Source organism: Falco peregrinus, chromosome 6 (assembly GCF_023634155.1).
Source record: "Falco peregrinus isolate bFalPer1 chromosome 6, bFalPer1.pri, whole genome shotgun sequence".
In the NCBI taxonomy this organism is placed as follows: Eukaryota; Metazoa; Chordata; class Aves; order Falconiformes; family Falconidae; genus Falco; species Falco peregrinus.
This window is the reverse complement of record NC_073726.1, coordinates 72,757,621-72,778,297: the sequence shown is the minus strand read 5'-3', so window position 1 is coordinate 72,778,297 and position 20,677 is coordinate 72,757,621. Positions and strand designations below refer to the sequence as shown.

The 20,677-nt window shown below is 37.6% G+C and overlaps 1 protein-coding gene across 1 annotated transcript in view; it reads right to left on the bottom strand.

The window, feature by feature from the left end:
- PIK3C2G (phosphatidylinositol-4-phosphate 3-kinase catalytic subunit type 2 gamma) overlaps window positions 1-20,677 on the bottom strand; it is a 208,105-nt gene that overhangs the window by 109,227 nt on the left and 78,201 nt on the right. The window contains 3 exon segments of the mRNA XM_055809289.1: window positions 10,521-10,709; window positions 17,533-17,663; window positions 19,397-19,511. Of these exon segments, the coding sequence (XP_055665264.1) occupies window positions 10,521-10,709; window positions 17,533-17,663; window positions 19,397-19,511 (435 nt within the window).

Genomic DNA, 20,677 nt, shown 5'->3' with positions numbered 1-20,677 from the left:
AACAGTCACTTGAAGACTTCTTTTGTTCTGTGCAACAACAAAAAGGCTTGAAATTTTCCCCACAGAAAGGGTTCATTTCAGATAATTTGCTCCAATGTCAGCTCTTCTGGTTTATATTATTACATGAGAAATAATATTTTTTAAACAGAAGTAATTTTGAAATGGAAAACATGGGATTGTTTTCATTTTTCTAAAGGAAAATTTAGTAAAAAAATTAACACCTTCCCGCAGAAAGGCTCCAAGTCAGTGAAACAGCCATTTCTAATCGGAAAATATTTGAGTATTCAGCATAAGTTGTATTCTCAACAAATTCTGTTTGACACCAAAGTGGCTGTAGCCTAACACAGATTTTGTGATGGAGCTCTAACCGTAAAAATAATAAAAGAGGAAAACACGCTGTAGCAGTAATGATAAAACAGAGAAAGAAGGCTAGATAATATAGTTGATCAAAATATTTTTCTTTTAAAAAGAAAGAACAAGATTTTAATGTAATCTGATCAAAACTGACTCTTAGCAGAACACTTTAACTTTTCAGAGAAAAAGACAAAAATTATACAGTGTTTCTTTTAATATATGAAAGCTGAAAAAAATATCTTTTAAGGACTTATTTTGAAAAAATAAAATACAAAAATAATTTCCACCTTTTCCTGTGTTGAATTTGTGACATTAATGGTGATATATGCAGAATTTTGTGTACATGGAAGATTGGTTTGGGGTTAGCTGCTCTGCTACCAAACCACTTTCACAACAAAGGGAACAGAGGTGCCATGCGGTGTCACCCTTAACTCTCTGTCAGTACTTGAAACTTGTCCACTGACATCCCAAGAATCTTTTATGTCTTCTTCTGAAAACAAACTGGAAACGTTCACACAGATCTCACAGACGCCAGAGCCACAAGAGTGGTCATCTCTGCCAAAGGGGCAAAAATGTCTTCAAACAGCAGCACAGTCGATCAGATATGGCTCCAAAGAGCCGCTGGGCATTGATCCAGTTCTCAGAGGGCAACCACCTGCCTGCAACAAGCGGTGGATCCCTCCCCTCTGAACTGATACGGCTGTTAGGCTCTTTTGAAAATCTCTGGTTTGGCAGTCTAGGCATACATAAAAATGATGACTAAAGGGCACGGATGTCAATTCACCCTGGAGAAAGTCCTTTGAAATCAAAACCACCATGCATGGCAGCAGGTGTCATGGGGCCACCAGTGTCACTGCTTTATGTGGTCAACACAGAAACAGGCTGCTCTCTTCCCAGCTTCCCATCCACCACCTTTTACCAATAATATACCCACTAGAAAAATAAATCAGAAGAGAAACATGGGAGATAGTACCACACTTGCAGCAATGACTGCTCATTGCTATCAAGAGAGAAAGAGAAGGAATTGTAAAAGGCAAAGTGCTCAGAAGTATAACGGCACTTGCAGCTCTAAACTTGAGCTTTTAAGTTCAATAAAACAGGCTGGAGCAAAACAATACACACACTTTGATCATCGAATTAACTACAGGCCATCAAACAAAAATGTGGATTACTTTTTTCTTAAATGGCTAACAGTTGGACCCACTTGAAAGGCCTGGATTTCTGTGTTGCAACCGGCTGCCACCTGTAGGACTTTCAAACCCCCTATTAACAATGCAGATCAGGTCAGATGTTATTATTTTCTTTGTCTGTTATGGTACATATTTAATTATGTTTTTAATAAAATTTATAATTTTTGTATAATGCTGAGAGGGTCTTGATGAGGAGAGAGGGAATACATTATAAACAAATTATCATGATAGCCTCGCATTAGGCCTGTATTGCAAGGATCTATTTATTTATTTATTTATTCTAGGCAACCTATTAGGAATATGAAGTTGTTACTTTAATATTTGTATGGTTATTTAGAACAAAACATATTTGAAGGAGGACTGCATATTAAAAAAAAAAATAATCCCTTTTATATCATCCTATCTTCTAATTATGCAATTGCTCCAAAGGCTTGTGTGCCAAGCACGTGCAGATAATACAGAAATTAGTGTTTCCCTTTCCTTCTCGCCTAGTTCAACAGGTTACTGAACAGTGAAATACACTCTGCACAGGCACCAAGTCAAGCAGAAAAATGTTATTACTTAGTTACTGCTTGCCCTTACTAGCAACCAACATTAAATATATGCAATGCTACGATGAGAGAAACTCCTACATATTTTGCAGCTATACAAAGAACAATACAGTTATTTTAATCCTGAACTTTCCAGAAAATTCAGCAGCTAACATTTGATTTGTTTAGAATTATTTTGCTGTAAAGTCCAAACTGAGGCTATATTTAAGTTAACAAAAGTATCTCTAAGAGATGTGACTACAATAACAATGAGCTCAGATGCATAGGCACTGTGGTGAAAAATCCATAGGTTTGCTTGCTTCAGGAAACATAGCCTTTGTCACTCTTCTTGAATGAGATTTTGGTAATTAGTTATTCTTATTTACTAAACTGGTTTCTTCAGCTTGTAAATCTAGAGGTCAGTCTGAGGCTGAGTTGAATCTTTTTGAAAGAGTGGGCAGTTAATATGTTCTTTTAACTACCTGACAATTTGGTAAGCCACAGATGTAATATCCACTGCTATCCTGAATTTCATTTTGGTCAAGAACACAGGTACAATAGAAAAAATTAATTCCGTTTGGTTTACCCCTTACATTTGTACTTGAGCAAACATTTAACATCCTCAGAAACACTAGAACTACAGCAAATAGTTATGAACTCTACCAGTATTACATGGCATTTATGCTATTCTTGCTTATATACATCAGTTTACTTGCTAAAAGCTAGTAACAGGGTAAGGTCTAGAAGCAGGTCTGAGTAAAAAATCCTACCGTTTACATGCCTGGAAACTATGTCACCTTGTAGTGTAGTAATTAATTAGGGCTGGAGGGTTTTTTCCAGTGAATAACTTTGCAAACTTTTTAGTGTTGCATCAAATCTGATTTTAGTAATCCATAAATTAGTCTTGATTAAGGAACACAATTGATTTTTTGGTTCTGTGAACTCAATGCAAATGAAATAATTTTAGGCCTAAGCAAAACAGCTTCATAGTTTGGATATTAGATGACAGCTGATTTCCAGGGCTTGCAACAATGAATATATCACTATTTACCCATCCTGAAAATTCTGGAAGCAGGAAAGTGAGACGATTTTATCACAATCAATTCAATATTCCAGTGTTTAAGGATACTCTCCTGAGAAAGAGGAGCTCATCTATATTAGATCAATTTTGCAAAGGATTTGAACCATAGATTATCAGGTTCCTGACATGTGGCCTCTGATAACACCTTCAGAGAGGCAGGGGATTCAGGGACTTGTCTTCCTTAGCTGTTTTATGGTTGTCACAAAAATCTCTGAGAATTTAGCTAGAAAAGAAGCAACTTAAACCAAAACCCTTTAACAATGCTTGTATGACTCTTTCTTTGCACAGTTTCAAAATGGTAATTTTGATCCAGATTTCCAATTACTTGTAGTTGTACTTTTTCTTCCTTGACAAACAAAATATTAGTCAATAAATAATTAAGTGATTAGATCTACAGCGTCCCTCATTTATTTGCCTGGTTGCCACTCTAATATATTGTAGCTTTCTCCTTTGACCAGTTTTATTTCTTCTCTCTTCAGGTAATGAGTACTCCATAACACAGATTGTGACTTCTTACAAGTTTGTGCCAGGTTTACACACTCAGAGACATTACTGAAGAATAAACAACATGTAAATTGTAGTCATTCGGTCTGGTCCTTATCAATATGACACACTATGCAGGACTTCAAATTTCCCCTTCACAGCCCATCTTGCAACCTGGATTCTCCCTGTTATCAAAATTATTTCCTTTGATATTTAGCTTCCACACCCCTTTTGCTGTTTTGTTCTTCTCTCCCTGCATGTTGCCAATGACTGACAGACACCCATTTTATAACTTCTAAGTAGCTTTAGATTGTTAGGTCTCCACTGAGACTTTAAGGTGTTTTTTGTAGAAGTTGAATTTTGAGCTGGATGAGCATAGATTACAATTTGTTTTAGGAGTAAGAGCAACTTACAGTCTTTGATTTTGTTCATATAGATAGCCAGCAGGGAGCTATTTGTCTAGCTGTACCTTTCAGCTAAATCAGATTCAAACAGAAAACTAAGCGTTGTTGAGGCTTCCTGTGGATTTGTGAAATTCTCTTGAGATTTTGGCATCTGTCAGCAGTGACCTGACTGTAAATGAGAAATAGATGTCTTTTCATTTTTAACAGTTTCATTATCCTAATTTTATTACACCGTCTCAAATATCCCTATGCTGGAAGATATTTGTCAGGTAAATGGAACTGTACAGTTCACTACAATTTCTGGCATGCGAGGATCTCCACAGAGAACAGCATGGCCTTTCGTGAGCTGTCTTTTAAGTTAGAAGTTTATAACACACCACATATTTCTGCACCTCCCTTCGCTTTTTAAGTTCTGTTGCATTTTCAAAAAAGAAAGGCTCTGGTCCCATGAAATGCATGTTATTAAGTCTTGTAGAAACAAGGGAGGCTGAGGTAGCAAATCTACTGGAATGAAGATACCAACTGAAATCAAAAACCCCTCTAAGCAGCAGAGGATATCATGTCATTGACAGGTGTAACTGGGCCCAGAGAAATTATGGAAGAACTGTTTAAAAGGACAGATAAGTTTGGGGGGGCAGTTTAAAGTATTTTAAAAGTGACTACACAAGAAGAGAGAAGAAACTTGAGGAATAATGATTAAGGAATTCCTTTAGTTTTAGCACTCAGATAACATTAGCAGGGCTTATTTGATTTCTGTTGGTGATTTTTTCATTCCTTTCAGGCCTTCTAAAGAAAACATTGTGTGAGTGTATGAAGAATAGAAAATGGCAAGGATTAAAAGAAAGTACACAAAAATAAAAAATACCATCTGTAAAAAGGACACCAGATCTTCAAAATGTTCAGTTGAAGAAGAGCAATATATTCACTCCTCATTGTGGTAACACGTCAACCCTACCCATCCCCACACGTTGCAAAGCTCGTGGTCAGATACACTAGCTGTCATGCTAGCTGATTGATTGGCAGATGGATCTGTAGAATTTACTGACAGAAAATATACTTTAGGTAAGGTTTACATAGATTTTCTACAAGAAATTCTGACTAAAGCAACTAGTAATAAGTTTAAGATGTCATGGAGACCATATGGTGAACCATATCGTAGGAGAGAACAAGAGTAGGAAGAAATTAACAAAAAGTTTTCCATTTCAAACCTGTGTGATCTAGAAGATTCTTCCCACCACAGAGACAAAGAAAAGAATAAAACATGAAAAACTTGATCATTTACAGATATATTTTCCTGACTAGGTTGTGTATTTATGTATAGAAAGAATGCAATATCCTACATAGTTGTCTATTGTTAGTTGTCCTAATATAGCTGGCTGTTGTAGTACCTTCATATTAATTGCCAAGAAAGGTAAAAAATGATTAAAGGCAGTGGGGGTGTGTGGGGAGAGGAGAAAAATCAATCACATTCTGATGCTTAAAATAAAGAGTCGTCTATTCCTAACAATGCATACATCCCCACATAAATTATCAGTAAATTTCATGTACATTACTACAAAGCAGTTTTAAAGCTTTATCAGTAGTGCTTTCTCTACATAAAGTATCAATTTAATTGTAGACTATTGCTTTGTTCTTACCTTATTTCTTTGCATAAACCTGTTTGCTTTCCACATGGATACACAACTACAGCCTTTTAAACCAAGTAAGAGGCAAACAGGCAAGATATGTTCTAGCTGTATCTGTTTGATAAATATTCTGTTCAGCATTCTGTTTTGGAGCCCCAGGGAACTGTTTAAAATCTGCTTTTAATAAAACAATGACAATTTGATTCAACAATTCTAAATAAATTCGGCTTTCAAAGGTGTCAGAACAAAATGTGGCTTCAAGCTATCACTTTTTATTATAATATTGGTTAGAAAGCGAGTTTCACATGTACTGGTATATACCCTAATCTCTGAAACTCAATAACTACTCTTCTACATAACATGAACATCAACAATAACACTGTGAGACTCAAAGACACTCATACAAATATATAAAGATGCAAAAGGGCACCTTCTCTGGTTAATAAGAAGTAGGAGTCATACCTTCCCCTATTCTGCCTGCTTCATACGGAGGTTTAAGCAAGGTAGTACAAAACCCCTCTGACCCTTTAATGTCTGGTCCCAAAATCTCTGATATGGCACATGGGTTTAAAGGAATGTCCTTCTCTGTACATTTACCCCGACAGAGTTTAGCAGGAAGTTTCTACAAAAAATTGTTAAGCCTGTCAGGAAGGTTGTCTTCACATCCACTATCTACATCAAAAAGAACTCTCTTCAGAATGGTGGCAGCCATGCACAACACTAGAAAATTACACACCATCTTTGTGGCCATTTCCTGATCTGAGCTCAGTCTCCCGATTCCTAGCCATGATACCTCACAGGGCTGCAAGTGTACCCTAGATGCACCAGAAAACAAGCCTGGGGAAAACATTCTTTTATTTTTTGAATTATGAATATACTTGGACTTTTATTTTCGATAAATTGAATACCAAGATTACCTGACGGAAAATTGTAATTACAGCTGTTCTATACATACACAAAACATTGGCCTGTTAGCAACACATCATAAATGATAGCATTTCAAATATTGCCTTTGGTTTCTTTATGTCAAGAAAATTCTTTGAATAAACAAGTGTACTGGTGTTGTTTCCGCAGCTAGAGTGCCAAGTCAATGTAGATACAGTTATGGAAAGCTCTAACTCCACTAAAGCTTGGTTTTTTACCAAACTCAGTAAGTGAAGCCAATGGTAAAATGCACAGGGCACCAATAAGCAGTGCTGAGTAGGAGGGATGAGCTCTATACCTTCTGCCTGAGCGAAAATATTTTTCAGGCAATGGCTTATAATCATCCTTCCCTGAAATTAGAGGTAAAACTAAGAGTATAAAATCCTATTCTACATTTCCCCCCGCCACCCTCTCCATCCCATCTTCATTGATTAAAGAAACAGCCATTGTTTTTCAAATTGTTTTTTTAAGCTTTGACTTCTGGGGCTTTAAGAATCAATGCACTTGCTGCAAGTACTGGATGCAAGGTTGCTGCTGAATTTATCTGTGAAATGTACCATGCTTGTGTTTCCAATTTGTGAAAGTTATTCCTTTCCACTGCATAAATGAGTATGTTATCATTTGGCTGCCTTGAGATGTGCCTGCAAAGTGGAAGAGCATAAGCAAGAGAGACATGCTCAAAGAACAAGAAATGTCTATTAAATTGTAAATTTAACTGTGTAGTGAACAAAACAATTTAGAAGTTTCAGAAAGTTGCAAAGAGCTTTCTAACTCAGATGCATGAGAGTGGGGCTTAACCTGATGGGCCATGATACCCCTCACTAAGCTCTCTGATGCTGTCATCTAACCCAGGCAATGAGGAATCACCTCCAATGATTTTAATTTCTTTATCCTTGCAAATGTAAGCTTGAGTTTAATCAACAGGACAAATGGCTGGCTGCTTTTTTGCTTTGAGAAGAAGGATAATTTAGAGTTCCTAGCTCAAGGCTCGCAAAAGCTACTAGTGATTTTGAGTACCCTCTCTAAACTGTATAAAGAGTAAGCACATGCTGCAGGAGAAATTCAGGTTCTCTTTAAGACACTGCAAATTGAAATTCCAGCCAAGGAGTCATCCACAATTCAAAGTGACTGGAAACTCTTAGTCTCCTTTATGGTATTGCTAACAATGTGGCAAAAACTGGATGCCCCATCCCTGGAAGGGTTCAAGGCCAGGTTGAATGGGGCCTTGAGCATCCTGGTCTAGTGGAAGGTGTCCCTGTCAAGGCAGGGGGGTTGGAGATAGATGATCTCTCAGATCCCTTGCAATCCAAACCATTCTACGTTTCTATAATTCTAAGAAATGTTGATACGTAGAAATAATACAACATAGAGCTGAACTGTGGATCTCCTTGTTACAGGATGTTCTGAAAGCTGAATATTTTTGTGGAATTAATTTCTATTTGGAAAAAAAATCATAGAAGAAGAATGCAAGAGAGCTCTTAAACTAAAAAAAAAAATCTGTCTCAGGAAGTCTCTGAGCTGCAGATTGCTGGAAGTTGGGGGAGTAGCACAATGTCATTATGTTTGGCCCATTCTTTCTGTTTTCCCTAGGTAAATGTTGCTGGTCACCATTGGAGACAGGATGCACTAGACTGACTTTTGGGCTGATTTAGTGCAGCTGCTCCAGCATTCTTGCATTATGTTATCAATTCATGTAGATAAAGATCAGCTCTAATGTACTTTACTTACCTATGATTTGATAGTGATGGTAACACAAATCCTTAAAATAGGCATGAATATATAAAGAATATTTCTTCTATATTCTGCTCATGTTTTATATGATGAACTTGGATCTTTCAGCTGTGTCTCAGTAATCACAAGAAATCAGAGAGCTGTTTTGTAAATGATAGAAGTGAGGAAGTGAGTTGATGAATTGTCAGCGCCAAACATAATACAGGATAGAGTTGAATGAACCTTCAAAACCAGCTGTTAACGGAGCCTACAATCCAAAGTCAGTGAAGGTAATGGTGAAGGAAAGTTGGACCCTGTCCAGTGCTACTTTACTTTTCAAAATTATTGAAGTCTGAGAAAAAGAGAACCATAGAAAAAAACCTTAGAAATCCATTTACATTGAAAGTACTCCCCTTCTTCAACACACTCTCTCAATTTGCATATACATGTCTCTCATCAGTTAAATCATGTGACCTAGACATCTCTGAAGTGAGACATCTTTAAGGAAATGTAATCCCTCTGTTTCTGAATGTTAGCTTCCCAGTTGTTCACGCACCTACCAAATATTGTGGGCATGTGAAGGACAGAAATTTTTTTAGGGGGGATTGTACTGTCATCTGGAACTTCTTTCTGCAGAGTTAGCACAAAGAAAAAAAAAACCAAAACACCTTGACTGATACTAACTTTTGAGAGAAAGAAGCTGAAGGGACAAACCTGCTAAGATTCTGATCAGAAGTACTTTTTCTTTGGTATGACTGCAGGTGCCAACGGTGGCACCAAGAGAGACAAAGTGATGACATCTTCCCCTCTTTTTATGCCAGCAATCCTTGTGGTAGCCAGAATGAGCACTGTGTACACTACATCCACCACACACTGAGAAGCTCTGTGACACAATCATATTAAATATCCTATGAAGCATCTGACAGGACTGATATTCTGCATCACACCCTGATGAAGAGCTACATCCTCAAGGAAGAATCAAGCTCTTTATTTGCAGAAATGCCACCCACCCACAGAAACAAAATTTGACAAAAGATCTGATCTGAAAGCCTGGAATGCTCTGACAAACCATCTCAAAATCTTTTGCTGCTCTGGGGTGTTGAAGACAACAGACTGTCCATATACTCCTTTCTACATGGTTCTTTTATAAATCAGAAATGGCTTCTAATAATTTAATAATGGCAAATAAAATAATGATAATATGCTCCAGAACCTGATCTTTGCTTCCAACATTCCCACTAAATGTAAAAAAAGACATGCATGCAAACATGTAAAACTATTCATAGTTCAGATACAAACCTGAGACACAGATGTTCTTAGGAAGTCATATCCAGAGGCAAATAACAGTCAATAGTCAGTTTTATATTATTAAATATTTTTTTAACAATGTAGAGGTGAGTATATATAGTTTTCTCAAGTAAAGCTTTTGGTCAAGTTTTTTTTCTAAAGGTACAACATGGAATTGAAATTGCAAAGTTAGTGCAGCTTGTGCTTACCCAGCCAAGCAAGGGCTTGCTAAAACAAATTTGCTCAACTATTTCATCAGCATGTTTAATGTTTCCACAGGTAGGTCACAATGCAAAATACCTCCCAAGCCTTTGGAGGAAATGTAACTGCTGACACAGATTCTGCCCCCTGATATCTGCTATCACGTCATAGCTAAGGGTCTCAGCACCAAGGAAGCCTTCCAAACAATCAGCTCCCACTCTAAGAAGTGGGGGTGGAAAATGAGGTACAGCAACAGAATTTATTCAAAGTGTGGGGAACTGACTTCAAAGTTTTATCGTATCTGTTTCAGAAAGACAGGTTACAGGTGGAACTGTACGTATTTACATGGTGTAATCTAGGGATATATTTCAGTCCTTATCTCTCATTAGTCACTTCATGTCTGTAGAGTAGTTTGAAGATATGGAGAGCTATGTAAATGCTAAGTATTTGGTTGATCACCTATTACCAGAAACTGACTGAGTCTGCTATAGAGAGTGAAATAGTCTTTTCATTCCCCTGAAAAATAGAAAAACTCAGCCAAGATGGCAGGGCTGGCATGTTCAATTCAAGGTCATCACACGAGTTGCAACTGTATCTTCACTCAGACACAGGGACAGAACCCAGGTCAATGAACCAAAGCCCGATACTGTGCTGAGCAAACTGACCTGCTGAATTAATCAGCATGTGATCATTCTGTCTGTTGTTTTCCTACTTTGTTAGTTTTCCCTTACCTGAAAGTGAGAAGCCCAAGTGCCTCCAGTGGGTTAGAAAATCTCCATCTCCTCAACACAGCATACATTTCTGATACAGTTGTTCGATCCCAGCTGGGTGCACTGCCCAGTACCAGAGGAAGGGAGCAATTTTGATTATTGCAGTAGTAACGATAAAACCATAAGATTCTTCTCTGTTGCTCTGAGAGTCTGGAAGAGAAGATTAGAAATTCAGTTTTAAATTAAAACCACCTGGAGCTTTGTGTAGCAACAAACTTTATTGTACAGAGGGGCCAAGTCATACAGTACACTGCTTTTCGGCTAAGTACATGTTTTCCTCAGGGTAGGATATCATTTTTTGCAGACCAGCTTTTATAAGAAAAGTGATACTTATACTCTGGATCTGTCAGCCTTGGGTCATATAAAAATGAAGTGTCAAAAGACACACATATATGGTTATTTCACTTCCCAATCACTCTCATTTTTCTTCTCCGCTGTCTCTGTTGCTGGTGGTGTTTGTTTGTTTGTTTTTACTGGAGTTTTCTGACAGAGACAAAGAAGGTGCTGTTATCACCAGATAAATTATTACATCCATCTGCTACATACACATCATATCTAACTACTGTAACAACTAGACACACAACACTGCTAGCCATAGCTTTCATTTCTGCTCTTGCTTTGACTTTCAGTGGAGGCTTGTCTATTTTTAGTCTCTTTGCATTTAAAATAAGGTTGAGGCACATCCATAGGAATATAAGCATGTCCCTAACACAGGTATGAGTTTGGAAAAGGGAAGGAAAGCTCCCAGCAGCTTCTCTGTCTGTTCACAAGGCTTAGCATGCCATGCTTCATTGTACTAACTTATAAAAAAGGTTGCCATATCAAATTCCTCATTGAGATACCTAATATCTAAACGATATTTTGATAAAACAGTCATTCATCACACCATATTTCACCACAGTAAGAAATGCCTCAGAATAACATTTGCTATTCATCCTCTGATTTGTCTGCAATTCAGATGTCTTTGCCTAAAGCATATTAAATCTCAGGTTCTGCTACCATCAGAAAACAAAAAGAAACTCCCTATGAGAGACAAATTCAGACAATCTTCTTAATTTGATATCAAACCCTTCAAAAACAAGATTTGAGAGTGCAAACTGATCTCCAGTTCACACAAATCATTAATGAAACCAAGAGGAACATTGGTTTTCTTGGTCATACTTGATGGATTGGTGATCTATCTATTTAATAACATAATGTAACTGTGACTTTAAACAGACCTAAGTATTTCAAAGCAAGGTGTGAGAAACCTTGTAGAAGGCAGTACGTAAATAGCTCATTTCCAATTAAGCGTTTCATTGTCGAGATGGCAAGCAAGGCTCAAAATCCAAGTGTTTACATTCTTTCCAAGGTCATCTTCCTTCTATTTGCAGTATTTTGGGACATTCTTAGCCAAGAAACTATCTTAGCCCTGCTCTAAACATCAAGATTGTGGCTTTCACAACTCATAGCAATGAGTTCCTTTGGCTCTGTATACACCAGAGAACTTTTCTTCGCAATTTTGAATTGCCAAGCAGTTAGGAACAGAGAGTGGTGGTACAAAGATGGGCATTTTTTTACTGTCACAGAAGTGAAAGTTTACTTCTTTCCCTTAGGAGAACAAGCTCATGAATGTATGCAAAAGATGAACCTAACTGTGATACAAATTCTGTCGTGACTTTCAGTAATCATTTCAAGAAAAGTGTAATTTTGGTTACCATTTCAAGAAACAGCTTCAGAATTCACAGCATGCCTACTGTGAGACGTCTTTGTGTTTGTGTGAAGATGTCACACACAGAAAAAGAGATAAAGGTAGGCCTAAGACTTTATTGCCTGTCTGGTTATCTTATGCATTCGGATGGTATACTGCAGGACAGTTCAACTAAAGGACCCCTTTTATATGTTGACTTTAAACAGAGATTTAAGCTTTCAAACAGCATCCTCCAAACCAGACAATCTGTTGTTCAGATTAAAGCAGCTAAAGCCTCTACTGAGCTTGCAAAGGGAGATAAGAAATCAATCCTTGTATCAGGTTTTCTAAATAACAGATTTCTCCCTGTGACTTTACTCCAGAGGCAATGCCATTTTCTCTTTCCATGTTTTAAAGATCAGCGATGAAACTAAAGGCTGAGGTGTTTTTATTTTAGGTTTTGATTTTAAGTTTCTTAGTTGTAATAGAAGTTTACATATACATGTAATGGAACATTTAAGGTAGATGGTAAATGTATTTTGCATACATATAACATCTGAAGATTGTTATGCTAATGACACTTCTTTGGTGGCTTAATAGGGATAAGATGTTAATAAACCCTCTTTATTGATAAAAATGCAGTTTATGTTTTTTTAGGTAGAGTTGTACCTAAATTTCCCTTCATATAACAGCTATATGAAAACATATAGCCTCCTACTCAGCACTAAAAATGAAGTATCCTAAAATCTAAATAATTCAGTAGTTTTCAGTTTTAAAGTTTTCATTAATCCCTTTAGCTAAATGAAGAAAACAGCTTCTGTGAAAATTTTGTTAGCTGGTCTTAATTTTATTTTTTTTTTTTTGTGGGGGAAATGGCAAAAATTTGTTTAAATGCTTCTGAGCTGTTTTTATTGCTCATGTTCAGTACTAAAGCAGAACAAGACAAAAGGCAAAAAAAGGAAAGAGTAGAAAAGCTAGCAAATGAAAATTTCTGTTTCCTGGCACTGATTCTCACTCACAAGTTTCTCTCCCGTGGACAGATTAGCAAAGTGTGCAGCATCATCACACTTCTTAGACCTGTTTCACCATTCACCTAACTGGAAGTAACCTTTCTAATCAAAAATCACAGCAACAGGACTCTTGTACTTCAAACACAATAATCCTAAAAGGAATTAAAGACTCACATCTGAAATGTTTTCAGAAGTCAGCCAAAGCAGCTGGCAGTAACTAATGAACTCACTTGGTCATCCCTCTTTTGCCTGGTTTGGTGGTGATGCCAAAGATCACACAGCAGTGCACAGTGCAGGGCTGGAGGAGCACAAGAGCCATATGGTAAAGTTCATTTTCTTCAGTCCCATTGAGCCCTTCAGTAATCAACATCCAAGAGTTGTTGGCCATGGAGACCAGTGATCTGAGCCAGCTACCAGAGAGACAGGGGTCCAAGAGTCTGCTACTGGCAAGACCATATGTCTTGACCAGCTACTGGGGAAACCCACATCCACGTGACAGGAAGAGGCCCCAGCACCAGCAACCAAATCTGTGTGTCTGTGAACCCTGGGGGCGCGTATGTCTGGGTGTCAGCAGCTGGGGAACACAGAGAGATCTGGGACCAGCTAATGCACAGGCTGAGCGCAACTACAGAGTTATCTGATACCATGTATAAAAATACATATATATGTATGTGTACATATTCCACCAGCAGACTTTGATCCTGACCAGGTGGAGAGGAGGAACTGAATCAGGCTGCCTGTACTGTCTGTTTTGTGGCAGTGCTGCACGTTTGTGTGTGTGCTGGTAAGGTACTGCTTTCTGCCTGCATTGATTTTTTTTATACTCCTATCAGGAACACACGGTCCACCTCTCTAGTGGCTGAACCTGGGGAGACAAACCCACAGCAGCTTTGCGTTTATAACGCTACTGGACTCTGCAGCCTTTAAAAAGGACAACCGTGCAGCTGGCTGTTTCTAACCATTGGTTCTTCTTTTCCAACAGGGTTAAGAACATTTTCTGCCATTCACATATTCCATCTACTTTCAGCAGAGTGAACAGAAGGATCCTGACGGTCCAAGAAAGGTTTCTTCTGTCTTCTAACCACAGATACCCATTTATTTCAAAATCATATTTGAGTCTTGTAAGCCTAAAGCATCATCATACAGACTTATTGCCTCTAAAAAGCTACCTTAGATTCCTCTCTTTTTCTTGACATACAAACAAAAAAAAAAAAGGAAGAGAACTTCAAATATCATGGCAATAATGTGTTTGGATACGAATATGTGTTGTTACAATTTTTTAAAAAAGAAAATCTATCATGACTGAGGAAGGTAAAAAGTCCTTCTCTAATAAAGATACAACAAATATTTGCTTGATCAGAAAGTACTTAAAAATGGAATTCATTCATTCAACCCCCAAATATGCTACCCTTCACCTTGATGATTCATTTGGCAGACCAGCTTTGCCCATAAGCTGGGATAACTGAAAACAACAAACTTGGGGGGAAAAAAAAGAAACCAGACTTCCATCCTCTTTCCTCCAATACCCTGTTATTGAACTTATCAAAGCCTTACATCCAACCTGGTGAGTTTTAGGGGTCTCTTTCATTCATATTCCTACAGAACCCCAAACTTTTGTATTAGGATATCATAGGGTCTACCCTTGCCTGGTCTTTTCAATAACTATTTATGAACCTGTTATCCGTGAATTTATGTATAGCCTTAATGAATGTGATGATGTTGTCTACCTCCACAGCTCTGTGAAAGACTTTAAAAGTTCACTGCTGACTGTCTCAGGGAGTACTTTCTTCCATCTGTTGAAAATTGATCTACTTGTTTCATTGAATGTCCCTAGTGTGAATATTGTGGGATCTGATGATGCATTCACCTTGTCCACCACCATCATGATTTTATAATAATTACTCACACATACACACACATCCTCTAGTCTTCTCTCCGAACTAAGGAGTCTCAGCCTTTTTAGCTTTTCTTGGTCAAGCACCTTTTTAATCCCTTTAATCATTTTAGCTGCCCTTCTCTGTACATTTTCCACATCTACAGTGTCCTTCCTGAGCTGCTGAGACAAGAACTACGCAGCATACTCAAAATGCAGCACATCAAGGTTTTAGACACAAGTTAAATGGCACACATTGGTTTCTTCTCCACACCCTTCCTGAATGATGCTTAGTACTTTGTTGACATTTTTGGCTGTTGCTGCACCTTGTACTCGTGAGTTTAGGGAAATATGAGCAGTAATGTTAATATATATTTTCTGCATTGTAACTGCCAGTTCCAAGTTCAGTGTCATGTACAGCTACTTAGACATTTTTTCCTTAAATATATTCCCTTGAATTTATCCATACTGAAGCTCATGTGCTGTGTTTTTGCCCAGTTTTGTAAGATCCTTCTGGATCTCCCTGTCATAGGATGGCGTTTGACAATGTGACAGAGGTTAGTACCATCTGCAAACACAGAGATTTCCCTGCCCATTTCCTTCTCCATGTTGACAGAGATACTAAAAAAAAACCTGGTCCCAACCTTGAGTACTAGAAGACCCTACCGCTGATTCTTCCATTCTGAAAAGCCACAATGAAACATGCAGTGTTTGCCTTTAACCAGTTTTCCTTTAAACCCATGGCAAAATAATTTTTTTAACAATCATCTTATGTGGAACCTCAGCAAAGCTTTTTTTGAACATCCAAATGCTTTATGTCCACCAAATCTCCAATGTCCATGCACCCACTGACAACCTTCTAGGATAGCAACAAGTTCGTGAGGCAGGGTTTCTGTTCACATAGGATATGGTTTTTCTTTCCTGACAAATTACTCTGTATTTAACTAAATGTTTAATGATCTTATTCCTTCTTACAAAACCCACCATTTCACCATGAATAGAGATCAGATGCATTGGCCTGAAGCTCCATAAATCACTTCTGGAACACATTTTGCAGGTGGAAATTTTGCTGCCATCTTGCCAGTGCCCTGGCTCAGCGGCTATTTGCAGTAAAACACTGACCTCCCATTCATATTTAAAAATAAAATAAAAAAGAATCAAATCACAAATCCCATGGCTAATAAAAATATTTTAAAATTTCTTCCTGTCTTCTTAAAAGTTGAAGTAAACTTCATACACACCAGCAAGTTTGTCTCTCATTTCCCCCCCCCCCCCCAAGAAATTGATTTAAAAAAACCCCAAACAACCTACGCAGAAATCAGTACAGAAAAGTGTTCTTAACAGATATATCATATCACATTGAGAGGGCTGAACTGGCTTTAAGTTCTTTAGTTATCGTACTTTGAATGCACCTTTTGGCCTTTGATGGATGATTAATTCACAGAATTACAGAAGTAACAGTGATTGGTATAATGGCTCTCTGTAAGCACCTGTGTTCCCAATACCACTCTGATCATATCCAAAATTGTTTTATATAATACATAATCCTAATTCATAATATAATATACATGTAGCTGAGCATACTAATCTGCCTCAGTACATAAAGTGTGTTTTGTTTTACTTTGTGTTTATTGATCCAGGAAAGCTAAACTTGCCATACTTCCTTGTATATAACTTGACATTTTAATGAACATATGCCATTTAACTACCTATCTGAAGTTCGAGTGCATTATTACTAATGAAGACTGATTTTTGTAGAACCCGGTTTTCTTGTTAATACAGGTATCAACTTACTGCATCACTTGAAAATCTTATGGTTTGAATCAAAAATATCTTTCTCACTTCAAAGACATGAAAAGATATAGTAAAAAAAAGGGAAAAACCAATCCTTTTCTAAACTGGTAAAATAAACTGCCACCTCCAGGGCCTTAACTAGGCTTTGCTGTGATCTGTTCTTTCATTTAGAGGTATTACTTCTCAAGCCAATTGTTGCAGCACTCTCCAAGCTAGCTGGCTGCAACAAGGTCTTTTACCATCACATACCAGCATACTCTTCATACCAGTCTCCCTGCTGCCTTCTCCTAGTCTCTCCTCATCCAGGACATGTGTTCTCTCTCTTCTCTCAACTTCTTCCTTGTCTCTCTTCCTTGGCTGCTCCACCTTTAAACAGAGCCAGCCACAGCTGCACCTTGTCTACATCAGCCAACCCACTGCCCCTGAAGCCAGCCCACAGCTGTACATTATCGATGCTAATTAACCCACCTTCATTCCTCTACAGCCAACCAAGCTAGGCTCCTTCAGAGGAATATTTTGGTTTTAAACAATTTGGATAATTAAAATTAAACAAATGGATACATTTAATTGTGATGAACAGAAGTACAGCAAGCCAAGAACCAGCAGGGCTAGCTGGGTACAACTTACAGCAAGAGAGAATGTTTCTGTGAAAGTCTTGCAATATACTTCAGGCAGTCTTCAGTTGGCTCTTCAAGATCACCTCTTCTTTCTTCAGGTTCAGGTTTAATGAACTCCAAATTAGTTTCTGGAAAGTCAATCTTCATTAAAATAAAAATAAAGAGATAAGAGACAAAAGTCCTTTTAGCAATATGTATTCTCAGATATAACTGTCAATAAATGTTATCTTGGATTTCTATGGGAAGCATACAAAATATAAGAGAAAGAAGAAGAGGTAATTCTCCGAGGGTGCTCACCATATGTAATACATTATTTAAATATGTTGGTGGTAAACTCATCCCATGAAAATCAGCAGGAGCTTTGTCACTGACTTTCCTGTGAGAATTTCTTCCACTGCATTTCAAATTTATTACAAGTGCAAAAACTCAAAGCTGAAGTATTTTTTTTCTTTTTTCCTCCTTTCCTGTTTTTTAATGATGGTTCTTAAACGGAAAGCTTTCATTATATAGATTTGGTTTTGGTTTTGTTTGAAAATACAGTGATAATTCTTATATACATTTTGCCAGTGTAAGAAATAGAAATCAGGTACCTGATTTGACTTCTATATATTCAATTTCATATATATTGTGCAGCATCTACCAATTATTCATTCTTTACATTGACATATGTGTGTCAGAAAGTTAGGAAAATGTTTTTAAGATACAGAGAAAGAAAGCATTCAACCAAAATTACAAAGCTTAATGTGCTTAATAATATGAGTACAGACTTCTCTGAAAATTCAGGTTGTTTTTCAAAATTCAGCTCAGTTTGCACATCCCATTTTGGTTGACTAACAAACACCATAATCTCTTATCTATATCTATTTTTTAACATATGTATTTGATTTGCATCACACTTTTAAAGGTTAAAAAGTTATTACCTACAAAATGTGTCATCAGTCACACCAGAAAAGCCATCTTTCTGATATTTCCAACATCTTCATAAATCGTAATACATGCGAGTAACTGAAAGCAGGGGGGTGAGAGGTCCTCCTGTTCCATTTCTTTCAGCAGAGACAGATTATAAATTAATAGCCATTTACTGTCTCAACTTCCTTTTATTATTAATAGGAGGAGCTATTTTAGGACATAGTCTTTGACTGAACTCCTCAGACTAGAAAATCCCCATTTTCTTGTCTATTAAAACCAGGCTATTTTTAGTCCAGCCTCATTTATCTATATTATCTGCTTTTACATGTCATTTGCTAATAGTTATTCTGCTTTTTAATACAGAAAACAATTGGCTTTGCCCTTGAAGGATCCAGTTGCTAATTTAACCTGGACAGTTGACAAAACTGTTATGCAGACCTAATGCGTTTTCAAAACCGGGAGTACCATTCTGCCCAGAATGAGTGGGTGCTCAGCATGTGGTCATGGAGGGAGAGCTACACCGATGCCTATCGACAGTTGCTTGTAACCACTTTCTTTACAAGTCCTTTACACTACTCAGTCTAATTGCAAGTGGCATGCGACATTTATAGTGGTATGCAATTCAATAGTACTCAGAACAAACGTGCAGATTTGAAAAGGCAGCTGTAAGTCAGGTACCAAGTCATTCATTTGTGTTAAAGTATTTTTGAAACCAAAATTATAACAACAAAAATTACCCTACAAAAACCTGCCCTAGCCTTCAGAGGTGGTATTTGGTATGGAAAGTATCATATATATTTGCCACTGTGCAGAATTATAGATTTCCGTCTATTAAGATTAACATGCTCTCTCTGAGTGCCTATAATGGAAATGGGATTTTTAATTTTTGTGACCTTGATGAGCTGTGGGAACAACTCTTTTTCTTGCACTTTGTTACAAAACAACCCTCTCCTTTGCTTTCTTACCTGCAGTGTTACTGAGGTTGGTATTTCAGTACTGCAGATGCTTGGGGTAATCATAGTTGTTGTAAGCATGCTGTTCAGTGTCATGCTAAGCAGCACAGTTCCATGAATGAGCCGTCTGCAACACACAGAGACAGAAATACTGCATTGTTAGTGGAGACAGGGTGAACAGGGTCTACTGAAATTACATCAAAGGACGTGGAACTGGATAGCTTAACAGACACGCAAAAAGAGAACAAACCTTTTGTCTTTAGCTGCCTAGTACAAATCTGGCCTAGATCAGCAGAGGTTACATCCTGATGGCCTCACTGCTCTGCTGGTACCTGTGCAGCTGCAAGGGCCATGACACAAATCATGCTGCCAAGACATTCTAGGTCAGCTCAGCACTTTACCACTGACTTCTTTGGTGACAGGGGTTGCCACTTAAACTAGGTGTAAAATATGGATAATACTATATTTCTGTCTCAAGATTTAATTTTGAGGACAAATATGTTAGATCATGAAGTGTCAACACCCTGTACAAGGTGGAGGGCAGTATACATTTATTCCACAAAAGAAACTTGTGGCAACCTACTGCAGCGATGAAGGATCCTTGCTGATTTTATGTGTAATTGATAGGGAAGAGGGAGTATGATATCAGAACCTCCAAAGACCTGAAAGGAGTGTGAGTTTGATAGTTTGTACCACAGGCTGCATATGGGTTTTGGTCAGATGAAAGTCTGAAGTACCAGTCTGAGCAACTACATGGGCAAGAAAGTCTTATCAGAAACAGAGATACATGTGGTCTGCGGATAAGAAAACCAGCACAATTTAGCAGGTCAACACAATTCAGCCTAGAGAACTTGAATAAAATCAGAAACTTCAGGTGTTAATTCTAATCATAACCAATCCACTCAAATGAGGAATGCAGTACCTGAATAAACACAGATACAGTACGTTGGACTTACCCTTTAATTTATCCAAGTCTTAGGTTAGTGAGGTCAGAAATTTCATTTTATTCAACATCTCTTCTTTTACTGAAATTTTTTATTACGGTTGTTCCAAGCACTGCTCAGTCAAAACAACTGAGAGAATGAGCTAGATTCAATTCTGCCCATGGCAACAGAAACAGCCGGCCAGGTAGAAGAGTTTGAGTGCACAGCTTTTACCTGAGATGAGGATGTTAGAGGTACAAGAGAACCCAGATGGATTTTTTGATCCCAGCATGAGTTGGCAACATTGCTGTAAGAAAGTACCTTTTGAATTGCAAACTGAAAAAAACTGTTCCTAAGTCATTTAAAGAAT